We start from the raw sequence: 12,143 nt of genomic DNA on the forward strand, positions 1-12,143 counted from the left end.
ATTTTACATTACTTCAAATATCTGACTATTTATCACACACGGCATTGAACAGTTAATTTTCCACACCCATTTTTATGTAGAGCTTGTGCAGTAATGGCTCAAAATTCCTTTGCTATTGATATAAAAGTGCTGCCGAAGGGCTCTCTCTACCCACATTCTGATATCTTAGTGACTTTATCCAGTGAGTAGCTGAAGCATAAAGACCAGGAATGTCCCTAATTTGATCCTTGGTCTCTGCTGAGTTAGCTGATCTCAGCTGAGGCATGTTACAATTGTCCACAGAGTCTCTGGGGAGGGGACAACAAGGCCAATGTTCCTGCTCCTGACTGGCATCCAACAACCTCTGCATGTGAACTTTGGGTGAGGAGAGAACTTGGCTGTGACGCTCAGTGTGAAGGAGGGACATGGCTGCAGGAAGGGTAGGAAGTGTCTAGTCATGTTGCTCCAGCTATGATGAGCATGGGGCAGGCTTGATGGACCAGCTGGTCTTTTCCTGCCTGTCATGTTCGTATGTGGTTGGATAGGCTTTGACTGCCAGTCAAAGCTTACATCTATCATTAGGTTGGTAGAGGCATCAGATGGTGTCCAGTGCCCATAGAATCATCCCCTAGTGAACAGTTGTCTTCAGGGGAGGTAGGAAGAAAATTGATTAAAAGTAGCTTGATTTTTTTTTAAAAAGCTGCCAGGATAGCACAGTGGTGCAACATATTGGACAGCTAACACAAGGTACAACCATGATTCCCTACATGGTGAGTTTCCTAGCTTCATGTGGTCATGGGTAACTGCTTCGCTGCAGAATGAAAGGGATAAGTTGGAGCTGGGTTACTCTCTCATGCTTCCTAGTAACTGATTACAGAGAGAATCAGTCAGAGAAAGAAAAAAAAACTTGTATTTATATTGCACTTTATCACATTCCTCACAAACATCACTACCATTGAAGGATCTTGTGTACAAATATTCTCTCATGTATGACTAATTGGACTGACTTTCAAACTTAATTATTTTGATACTTTGTCTGTATTATTGATAATTGTGCAGATTTATGGCAACTGACTACTCTGCAAATTATTTTATACAACATTTTGGCAAAATCATGAATGGACATTCTGAAAAGTAGTGACATAAAGGCCAAAAAGAGGATTCTGTGCCATGCTGTTTCATATCATCCAACTCACCTAATAAATTTAACTGCATCGTTCTTCTGCTGACTACGTTCATTCTCTCTAAACTCAATTACTTCAATGCTCTCAGGTCTTCTATCCTCCACTCTTAATAAACTTCAGCACATCAAAATTTCTGTTTCTCATGTCCTGCACCAAGTCCTGTTCACTCAATGGCCCAGAAATTCGGGTCTCCACGGGTGAATACGCACGGGGTACTCACCCGTAAGCCCAATGGAAGTGCCGGTTACCTGCATGCACTGCGCATGCGCGGGAAACCGGCACTTCCGTTCCCCTGAAAGAAGGGGTTCAGAAGTCGAACGCATGTGCAGGAGAGGCAGCGCGTGCGCATTGAACTTACGTTTTTTTTGCAGGTTTTCCTGGGAAGGTAAGTCTCCAGAAACTAGACATGTAAAAAGCAGTCGCAAGGCCTGTTTTTTACAAGGTAAGTGGTGAATTAATTAAAATTAAAACATTTTTTCCACAGGTTTATTATTTTTAAATACTTTAAAGAAAGGTAAGTTTATTTTTAGCCCCATTAGAAAATGTAATTAATTTTTCAAAAATTTAAATTATTGTTTAAAATAGTTATTTCATGTAATTTATAGTTTATTTAAAAAATGTGATTTTTTTAAAATTTATTTCAAGATTTAGTGATGTTTTGGGGCTTATAGTATTTATAGGTTTGACAGGTCTCTTGTCAAACTTATGAATGAAGCATTCCCTGCTACCATTGGCTCTCTATGGCCCACGTGATCCCAGGGGACGCTCAACTAACTGCGCCCCTGGAATACGCAAGCACTGTGTGCCGGCAGTTGGAGGAGGCCCAGGATTGCAATTCCACGGGGGCTCACAGCTCAACGGCCGGCACGGTAGGTAAGTGCAGGTCGAGGGCTTGCACCCGCGGGAAGCCCCCGACCCGAATTTCTGGGCCATTATTCCTGTCCTCACCAACTTGTTGGCTCCCGGTCTCTAAACACCTTAATTTAAAACTTCTCAACTTTGTCTTTAAATCCCTCCATGGCCTCCTCCCTCCCTATCTCTGTAATCTCCTTTAACCTTACAACCCCCCAAACATTCTGTTCCTCTGACTCTGGCCTCTTGTGCATCCCCTTCCCTTCAACTTGTTGGGGGATTGGCTGGTGCAATGGGTTAGACTCTAGTCTTCCACTTCTGGACCTGGGATTAACTCCACCAGATTGATTGGATGAAATTCTCTGGCTGTAAGGGTCTGTCTGCAGTCAGTCTCAAAACCCAGTTCCAGATGGGTGAGAGCCCACAACACAAAACTTCCCTCATTTGTCTCTAAATGGCACAAAATTGGTAATCTGCCTCAGAGAGCCCATAAGGATGGCAAGTGCAAGGAGTGGAAAAATGTCAAATTGGTACAATGGTTGCGCTTCCTAGGCTGGGCATAGGGAATATTTCTTGGACAAAGGTGAGAGCTTTACTCTACAGATCACTGCTATACCTGAGCCTGGAGTGTAATATCAGGCGCCTGTATTCTCCAGCAATAACATCCCTATACCCCGATGAGTGCAAAATTCATCCAAAAATTAAACAACCCCCACAGAAGGATGTGGGTGAAGCCAGCCACAGCTTTGTCATCCTTCCTAGAATGCACTACGCAGAATGCGCTACTCAGAAGAGAAGCAGTGTCCTCCTCTGCTATGGTCAGTAACAAATGCAGCATCCAGCTGTGCTTTTCCACAACACCTACGCAGTTCAAGGCACTTGGCAGTGGCTATTGCAAATGATTGAACTGTGGAAAATTAGAGGGCGGTTTTGCGTAGCGGCCACATCTGCCTTCAGTGCAGAACTGTGGTGCACATCAGTCCAGTGTAGTGAGCACTCTTATACCTACATTGGCAACATAGCTACAGCTTGATCAGTTTCCACCACCGCCACCAAGACCTGCCAAATTGGTGATTTGGTGAGGGAAGGCCATTGCGCAAGCTCCTAGCATCAGTTAGAGCCAAAAATACAGCAAAGAATCCAGATTATGAATATCATGATAAATATTGAAACCACCCTCTAACTTTCTAGAGTAAAGGGTGAGAAGACTTCGTGTCATGGCATCTGCCGCTATTTTTCCTGACTTTTGCACAAGGGCTGTAACCCGTTGGGCTGCTAAATTTACCATGTGCAATGGGGCGAAGTGTAAAAAGGATGAGCTATAAGTACACAGTAGAGAGGCTTCAATCATGGTTCATTTGCAGCCCTAACACAAGCCCGTGGCATGGCCTTTTGCCAGGATATGGGGGCAGAAAACTGAGCCTGAAGCATGGGGCTCACCATTAACTTTGGAGTCTAATAGCTACGGTTGGAAAACCGTTGAGGCTGCAAGAGGAAGGTGCACAGCATTCCTTATTTGCCACATGGCCTCCTCACACCCTCTAATCTGAGGGGGTCCAGGCAGCATAGCCCACCTTGAGGAGAGGAGGGGAGAAAGCTGGGAGGAATATATATAGGTGTTGGGCCCATATACCCATATAATTTCTAACTTTAATCCATGTTAATGAGATTTCTATGATGGACAAAGTAGAGCAATTACAGCTGGAGTCATACTTATTTATAGTCCTGACCATGATATTAATTAATATATAAAGACATCATTTGCATTCGGAAATAGATGAGCCCCTGATTAAGCCACTAGAAAATGAAGCAGGAGGGTGTGACTGCCTCCCCCAACTTCATTTCCAAGGAAAAGCTTGGCTTGCGCCCTTTGCAGAACCAAGTCTGACCCTCTGGGAAAGTGATGGAAACCTCAGAGTTAAGGGGGTGGAGACTTAGCATCATGGTCTCTGCCCCATTCTTCCTGAATTTTGCACAATGGAAATAGGTGATCCCCAAGAGTTGACCAACAAAAATCAGCCCCAGCAACTCATGCCTCCTCACCATTGGCCCACAAGGTAATGTCACAGGATCACAGGACATTGTCAGACCAATTATCAGTATTTTTTACATTATAATATATATATTTCTTTATTGCAGCATGCTAACATAAAAAATAAAACAATTCATTTGGGATTGTGGGTTAGTGGAGAAACATTCAAATTTGTTGTGTCAAAAGTCCCATTGGTTAAGTCTTCCCATCTGAATTATTGAGTCCCATTAGTTAATCTACACATTGCTGTCATTCACACATACCTTCAGAATCTTCCTTGTCTTCTGGGCTCACCACTTTCTCCAAGTCTGGTTCAATACCTAAAAGTAGAGCAGATAAATGACAGCAATAATATCAATTTATTTTTTACGACTTGTGCGGGGGAAAGACAGTCAAAAACATACCTGATTGCATCGTCCCCCTCTTAAGTAACTAAGTCATAGGCTCGACTAATTCTTCCACCCAGTCTGCAGAACTGCTTCAGTTAATGTTCTAATAAGGCCATTCATGAATATTCTTTTTCTTACTTTCCAATATCTCTCCTGAAGATACAGCTAGGGTGTAATTCCACAGCTGCAATTCCACTGCCTTTGTGTACTTCATCCAACTGGCTATTAATCATGTGAAAGCCTACACTGTGAGTGTCAGCAAGCTACTTGACCAGGGAAGCACCAGAGCAAAGATGGATACTATCCTCACCTGGCATCTGATACCCATTCTGCAGGCTCACAGGTGAGAATTATCACTTGGACGAGGTATCAGAGGATTGCCAAGGCACCATGGAAATTGTGGTGTATGTAACCGTTCCACCTTTAAGAGAACTATTTTAAGAGATGCACTACTTTATCTTGGCTGCTGTATACTGTAATACCGGTGGTGACCACACCGGTATATAAGTGCTGTGTAATGATTTATTGGGCAGTTCAGCCTGACCTCCGACTAGTAAAGACCTGTTGAATTTACTCTTGTGGTCTGTGTGCAGTGATTCTTATTAACAATAACTAGAACACACAGACTTAACAGTGGCGACGATGACGATCTTACCCTGCGGCAGAGATATAGCCAAGGCAGTTTAACGGGCGTCGAGAAGAGGCATCCGCCCTCATCATCCTGCTGAGAAAAGACTCGGGTCTGAAGAGCAAGGAAGAATCCTGACACGAAGCCTTCCATCAGCAACAGGCAGTGATCATCCCTTCTATCACGGTGGTGGGTAAGCCGATCAGCGACGAGCAGCAAGTCGGCCACGTTGGCTGTGAAGTAGGGGAGGGAAAAACGGAGGATATAAGGGCGGAGAACTCGACCACGGCTGGGGAAAAGAGCCAGACAGAAGTCAGGGCCAGAGGCGCTGAGACTGGGGCAGCGTAAGGCACGGGAGCCGCGGTGAATGCAAACGCAGCCGGTGTAAAAGACCGGGCTGCAAGCGGGCTGGGAGATGCAACAGCGTCGAGAGAGAGCTCAACCGTGACCGGGGAAAAAGGCCGGGCAGCTACCGAGGCCGCGAGGCACGGGATTAAATTAAAAAAAATTTAAAAAACCGCGGAGAACTCAGCCGCAGCCGGGGGAAAGGACCGGACTGCAAGAGGGGCTGGGAGGCACGATTTGAAAACCGCTGGGGAGGGCAAACGCAGCAATACGGCAATCGCCATTACAGCCAGTGGGGGAGAAAGGCAAACGCGGGAAGCCGCCATTTTCGTAGGCGGGGGAAGAAGACAAGCGCGGGAAACCGCCAATTTTTTAAAAAAAAAGAAAAGAAAAATTTCTTTTTGTTTCTCAAGAAGATTGCGAGGATGCCTAAGCGTGGTAACATCAACGATTTCGATCCCGATGTTGAAGATTGGGCCACGTATGTAGAACGCATAGAGATTTATTGTAAGGCAAATAAAATATCAGATGAAGATAAAGCACTAACCTTACTAAACTCAATGGGTGCGAAGACATACGGGCTATTGAAGCATCTTCTATCACCAGCTAAACCGGCGGATCAGGCTTTCGCTAATATTGTTGCTGTCCTGAGAAATCATTTGAACCCCACACCGCTGATGTTAGCGGAACGATTTAAATTTTATGCGAGAACGCAACTGAAAGAGGAAAGCAACGCGGAATATTTAATTGAACTGCGTAAGCTAGCGAAATACTGTCAGTTTGGGGAAAGACTGACAGAGGCACTGAGAGACAAGTTCGTGTGTGGATTGTCGAAAGAAGGAACACAAAAGCGGCTGCTTGAAGAGAATGATCTTACACTTGATAAGGCTGTCACTATTGCAGCATCGCACGAAGCCGCAGCGAGAGGCACTGTGGAAATGCAGCTGAAGGCAGCAGTACTCAGCGTAGATCAAATGGCTTTGGGTACAGCGAAATGTTATCGTTGTGGAAAGACAACACACGATCAGAACCAATGCTGGTTTAAAAATCAGGAATGTCGAAAATGTGGCAAGCTTGGTCACATAGCTAAAGTATGCCGGTCAGGAAAGAAGACCAGCAACAAAAAGTCACCGCAGGAAAAGTGCAGAAAGGTACATAAGGTGGCTGAGAAGAGTTCGGATGAACAGAATTCGGATTCGGACTCCAACAGCAAGGAACTGGGTAATCTGAGAATTCACAATGTGAGTAAGGAAGCTGACCTACAAACTATCTGGGTCACACTTCAGATAGCAGGAGTCCAAGTGAAGATGGAATTGGACACCGGATCGGCATTGACGGTCATGAATAAGCAAGATTACAAAAGGTTATTCACACATATTCCCCTACGGGATACGGAGATAGTATTACAGACATACACGGGGCAAAGAGTATACCCCATCGGAAAGATAAAAGTCAAGATGGTACACAAGGGCAAAGAACACCAAGGAATGGACATATATGTACTACCTGAGGGAGGTCCACCACTTCTGGGACGGGAGTGGATCAGGAAAATAAATATGGACTGGCACTCCCTAAAAGCAATAACGGTAGATTCCGGAAAAAAAGATGTCAAACCTGAACGATTGTCCAGAATATTGGATGAGGCTAAAGAGGTGTTCCAACAGGGACTGGGAACACTGAGAGGAATTACGGCAAAAATCAAGATTGCAGAACATGCAAACCCAAAATTTTTCAAAGCCAGACCGGTACCGTATGCGATACGACCTGCTGTGGAAGCTGAGCTGGAAGGGCTAGAACGTTCAGGAGTACTGTCTAAGGTGGACTGGAGTGAGTGGGCCACGCCCATTGTTCCCGTCATGAAGCGTTCATCGAGTAACAAGCCAGGGGAACCGGAGAAGGTCCGCATCTGTGGAGACTTCAAGATCACGGTTAATCCGGTGCTTCACACGGTGCAATATCCACTTTCGCGGATTGAGGATATCTTTGCTTCATTGTCTGGCGGGAAACACTTCACCAAGATAGACCTGGCGCAAGCGTACTTACAGATGGAAGTTGAGGAAGAGTCGCGCCAGTATCTCACAATCAACACGCACAGAGGCTTGTATCGATATAATAGACTGGTTTTTGGAGTGGCTTCGGCTCCAGCAATTTGGCAGAGGGCCATGGAGCAGGTATTACAGGGAATTCCAAGCACTCAATGTTACTTGGACGATATCCTGATTACAGGAGATGACGATGAGGAACACCTTGCAAATTTGAAACTGGTGCTCACCAGATTGAAGGAATATGGACTTCGAGTTAATCGCCAGAAATGTGAGTTCTTTCAGAAATGGATCTCGTACTGTGGTCATGTCATTGACCAGGAGGGGCTGCACAAGTCACCTGACAAGATCGAAGCTGTTGTGAAGGCTCCCGCTCCGGAAAATGTATCCCAGTTGAGGTCGTTCCTAGGGTTGATTAACTATTACCATAAGTTTCTGCCAAATCTATCCACGGTGCTGCACCCGCTGAATGCTCTTTTGCAGAAAGAAGTACCATGGAAGTGGAGCGAGGACTGTAAGAAGGCCTTTCGCAAAAGCAAGGCATTGATCACCTCAAAGGAAGTGTTGGCTCACTTCAACCCAACGCTACCTATTCGTTTAGCTTGTGATGCTTCTCCTTATGGTATTGGAGCAGTACTCTCACACAAGTTGCCAAATGGCTTGGAAAGGCCAGTCGCATTTGCATCCAGATCATTGACCTCCGCTGAGCGCAACTATGCTCAGATAGATAGGGAGGCTCTCAGCCTTGTGTGGGGAGTAAAGAAGTTTAATCATTACCTGCAGGGCCAGAAGTTTACACTGCTGACAGACCACCAGCCGTTGGTATCCATTTTTAACCCTAAGAAGGATGTTTCAGTGATGACAGCACAGAGGCTCCAGAGATGGTCCCTTTTCCTAGGGGCACATCAATATCAGATAGAATTCAAAGGTACAAAGCAGCATGGTAATGCTGATGGGCTGTCGCACCTGCCACGACCTACTGAGGAGGAGGCACCGACGGTTGACCCGGTGGAGTTATTTCACTCGACCATCATCGAATGTTTACCTGTCACCAATGCAAATATTGAAAGGGAGACTAGGAATGACCCGACACTGTCCCGGGTCTATGAATTGACAGTAAAGGGATGGCCAGCCCATGGTGATCCACTGTTACCGGCATTCTCAGCAAGACGAGAACAGCTGTCCATCTGTCAGGGAACATTGATGTATGGAACAAGGGTGATTATCCCTCCTAAGTTAAGAGAGAGAGTTCTAAAAGAACTACATGAAGGTCACCTGGGGGGAGTCAAGATGAAAAGCCTTGCTAGGGCTTATGTGTGGTGGCCGGGTATCGACCAACAGATAGAGGATCTGACGAAAAGCTGCTCAGGGTGCCAAAAAGTCCAAAATGCACCTCCAATTGCACCGCTGCATCCATGGGAATGGCCTTCAACCCCATGGCAACGTGTACATATTGACTTTGCTGGTCCATTCATGGATTCCATGTTTTTAATTGCAGTGGACGCACATTCTAAATGGCCAGAAGTAATTAAAATGACTACCACTACCTCGGAGAAGACGATCACGGTGCTAAGAACGATATTTGCAAGAAATGGATTGCCAGAGCAAATATGTTCAGACAACGGACCACAGTTCGTGTCAGAGGAATTCCAGAAATTCCTGAAGAAGAATGGGGTGAAACATTATACCTCTGCCCCATATCATCCAGCTACGAATGGGCTGGCCGAGAGGTTTGTACAGACGTTCAAAAAGGCAATAAAGGCCATGAGCGAAGATCAGATTCCACTGCAACACAAGGTGGACAATTTCCTACTGGCATATCGAAACGCCACCCATGCAACAACAAACCAAAGTCCTGCCATGATGTTCTATAACAGGAGGTTGCGGTCCAGGTTGGACTTGTTAAAACCAAATGTGCGGAGGGAACTCGAAAACAAACAGTTCCAGCATATCAATAACAAGCCCACTCGGAGTTTTGAAATAGGACAACCGGTGTTAGCCAGGGACTATAAAAATGAGAAATGGCAATCTGGAACAATTCGGGCCAGACAAGGACCCCTGATGTACACGGTAGATGTTGGTGAAAATGTAATACGGCGTCATGCTGACCAACTGGTGGGATCGAGAACAAGGGTCGAGCCCATGGTTACGACAGAGACAACCGTGGAGGAAGTTAGTGAACCTGAAGCATCTACCTCAGAAGTGAATATACCTGATGATGATGTCCTATCCATAGGGGATCAACTAGATGAGTCACCCCAGCAACGAGAACCAGAGACCACTGAAAGGCGTTATCCGTCTCGGATCAGGAGGCCTCCTCAGAGACTGAATCTGTGAACTGTTTTTACATGAAGTTGTGTATATATGTTATTATGTTATGTTTAGTGGGGAATATATACTGTTAAGCTAAAAAGGGAGGATTGTGGTGTATGTAACCGTTCCACCTTTAAGAGAACTATTTTAAGAGATGCACTACTTTATCTTGGCTGCTGTATACTGTAATACCGGTGGTGACCACACCGGTATATAAGTGCTGTGTAATGATTTATTGGGCAGTTCAGCCTGACCTCCGACTAGTAAAGACCTGTTGAATTTACTCTTGTGGTCTGTGTGCAGTGATTCTTATTAACAATAACTAGAACACACAGACTTAACAGAAATGTACCCCAGCATGAATCCTGCCTTCAATAGGGGAAAGAAGGATATTGGAAGAACATAAGAACATAAGAAATAGGAGCAGGAGTAGGCCAATCGGCCCCTCGAGCCTGCTCCGCCATTCAATAAGATCATGGCTGATCTGATCCTAACCGCCAATCCACTATCACAGGACTATCTCCTGAATCTAACAGAATTAGACACACGAAACAGGAGCAGGATCAGGCTACACGGCCCCTGGGCCCGCTCCGCTACCCACAGGGCCATGCCCAATCCGAACCTAGACTCATGTCCAAATTCCTGCCCGCTCCCCGTAACCCTTAATTCCCTTTTCTTCTAGGAAACTGTCTATTTCTGTTTTAAATTTATGTAATGATGTAGCTTCAACAGCTTTTTGGGGCAGCATATTCCATGGACCTACCACCCTCTGAGTGAAGTAGTTCCTCCTCATCTCAGTTTTGAAAGAGCAACCCCTTATTCTAAGACTATGCCCCCTAGTTCGAGTTTCACCCATCATCAGGAACATCCTCCCCGCATCCACCCGATCCAACCCCTTCACAATCTTATATGTTTCAATAAGATCGCCTCTCATTCTTCTGAACTCCAATGAGTAGAGTCCCAATCTACTCAACCTCTCCTCATATGTCCATCCCCTCATCCCCGGGATTAACCGAGTGAACCTTCTTTGTACTGACTCGAGAGCAAGTATGTCTTTTCTTAAGTATGGACACCAAAACTGTATGCAGTATTCCAGGTGCGGTCTCACCAATACCTTGTACAACTGAAGCAATACCTCCCTATTTTTATATTCTATCCCCCTAGCAATGAAAGCCAACATTCCATTGGCCTTCTTAATCACTTGCTGCACCTGCATACTAACCTTTTGAGTTTCGTGCACCAGGACCCCCCGATCCCTTTGTACTTCAGTACTTTACAGTTTCTTGCCATTAAGATATTAACTTGCTCTACGATTTTTCCTGCCAAAGTGCATAACCTCACACTTTCCAGTATTGTATTCCATCTGCCAAATCTCTGCCCACTTACTTAGCCTGTCTATGTCCCCTTGCAGGTTTTTTATGTCCTCCTCACTCACTACTTTCCCTCCCATCTTAGTATCATCTGCAAACTTTGATATGTTACACTCGGTCCCCTCCTCCAAATCATTAATATAGATTGTAAAGAGTTGGGGACCCAGCACTGACCCCTGCGGAACACCACTAGTTACTGATTGCCAGTCTGAGAATGAACCATTTATCCCAACTCTCTGCCTTCTGTTAGATAGCCAATCCTCTGTCCATGCCAGAATATTAACCCCAATCCCGTGATTTTTTATCTTAGCAATAATCTTTTGTGTGGCTCCTTGTCAAATGCCTTTTGGAAGTCTAAATACACTACGTCCACTGGTTCACCTTTATCCACCCTATATGTTACTGCCTCAAAGAACTCCAGCAAATTTGTCAAACATGACTTCCCCTTCATAAAACCATGCTGACTTTGTCCTATTAAATTATGATTATCCAAATGTCCTGTTACTGTCTCCTTAATAATGGACTCCAAAATTTTACCTACCACAGATGTTAGGCTAACCGATCTATAGTTTCCAGCCTTCTGTCTACTGCCCTTTTTTAAATAAGGGTGTTACATTAGCAGTTTTCCAGTCTGCCGGGACCTTTGCTGAGTCCAGGGAGTTTTGGAAGATTATTACCAATGCATCCACAATCCCTACCGCCACTTCCCTGAAGACCCTAGGATGTAAGCCATCAGGTCCAGGTGATTTATCCGCCTTGAGTCCCATTATTTTAGCGAGTACCACTTCCTTAGTGATTTTGATCGTGTTTATCTCCCCCCCCCCCCCCCAACTATAGCCCCCTGCTTGTCCAGTGTTGGGATATTCTTAGTGTCCTCCACTGTAAAGACTGATACAAAATATTCATTCAGTGTTTTTGCCATCTCCATATTTCCCACCATTAATTTCCCGGTCCCATCCTCTAAGGGACCAACATTTACTTTAGCCACCCTTTTTCTTTTTATGTAACT

General features: G+C 45.2%; 1 protein-coding gene across 2 annotated transcripts in view; it reads right to left on the reverse strand.

Annotated features, from left to right (window-relative positions):
* LOC147120110 (thioredoxin domain-containing protein 6-like) overlaps positions 1-12,143 on the reverse strand; it is a 221,116-nt gene that overhangs the window by 44,546 nt on the left and 164,427 nt on the right. For both annotated transcript variants that reach the window (XM_085985657.1, XM_085985658.1), the window contains exon 17: positions 4,311-4,367. In XM_085985657.1, the coding sequence (XP_085841783.1) occupies positions 4,311-4,367 (57 nt within the window). The remainder of the gene's footprint in view (positions 1-4,310; positions 4,368-12,143) is intronic.

This window comes from Somniosus microcephalus, chromosome 4 (genome assembly GCF_052327205.1).
Source record: "Somniosus microcephalus isolate GS21.2 chromosome 4, FLI_Smic_1.0, whole genome shotgun sequence".
NCBI lineage: Eukaryota > Metazoa > Chordata > Chondrichthyes > Squaliformes > Somniosidae > Somniosus > Somniosus microcephalus.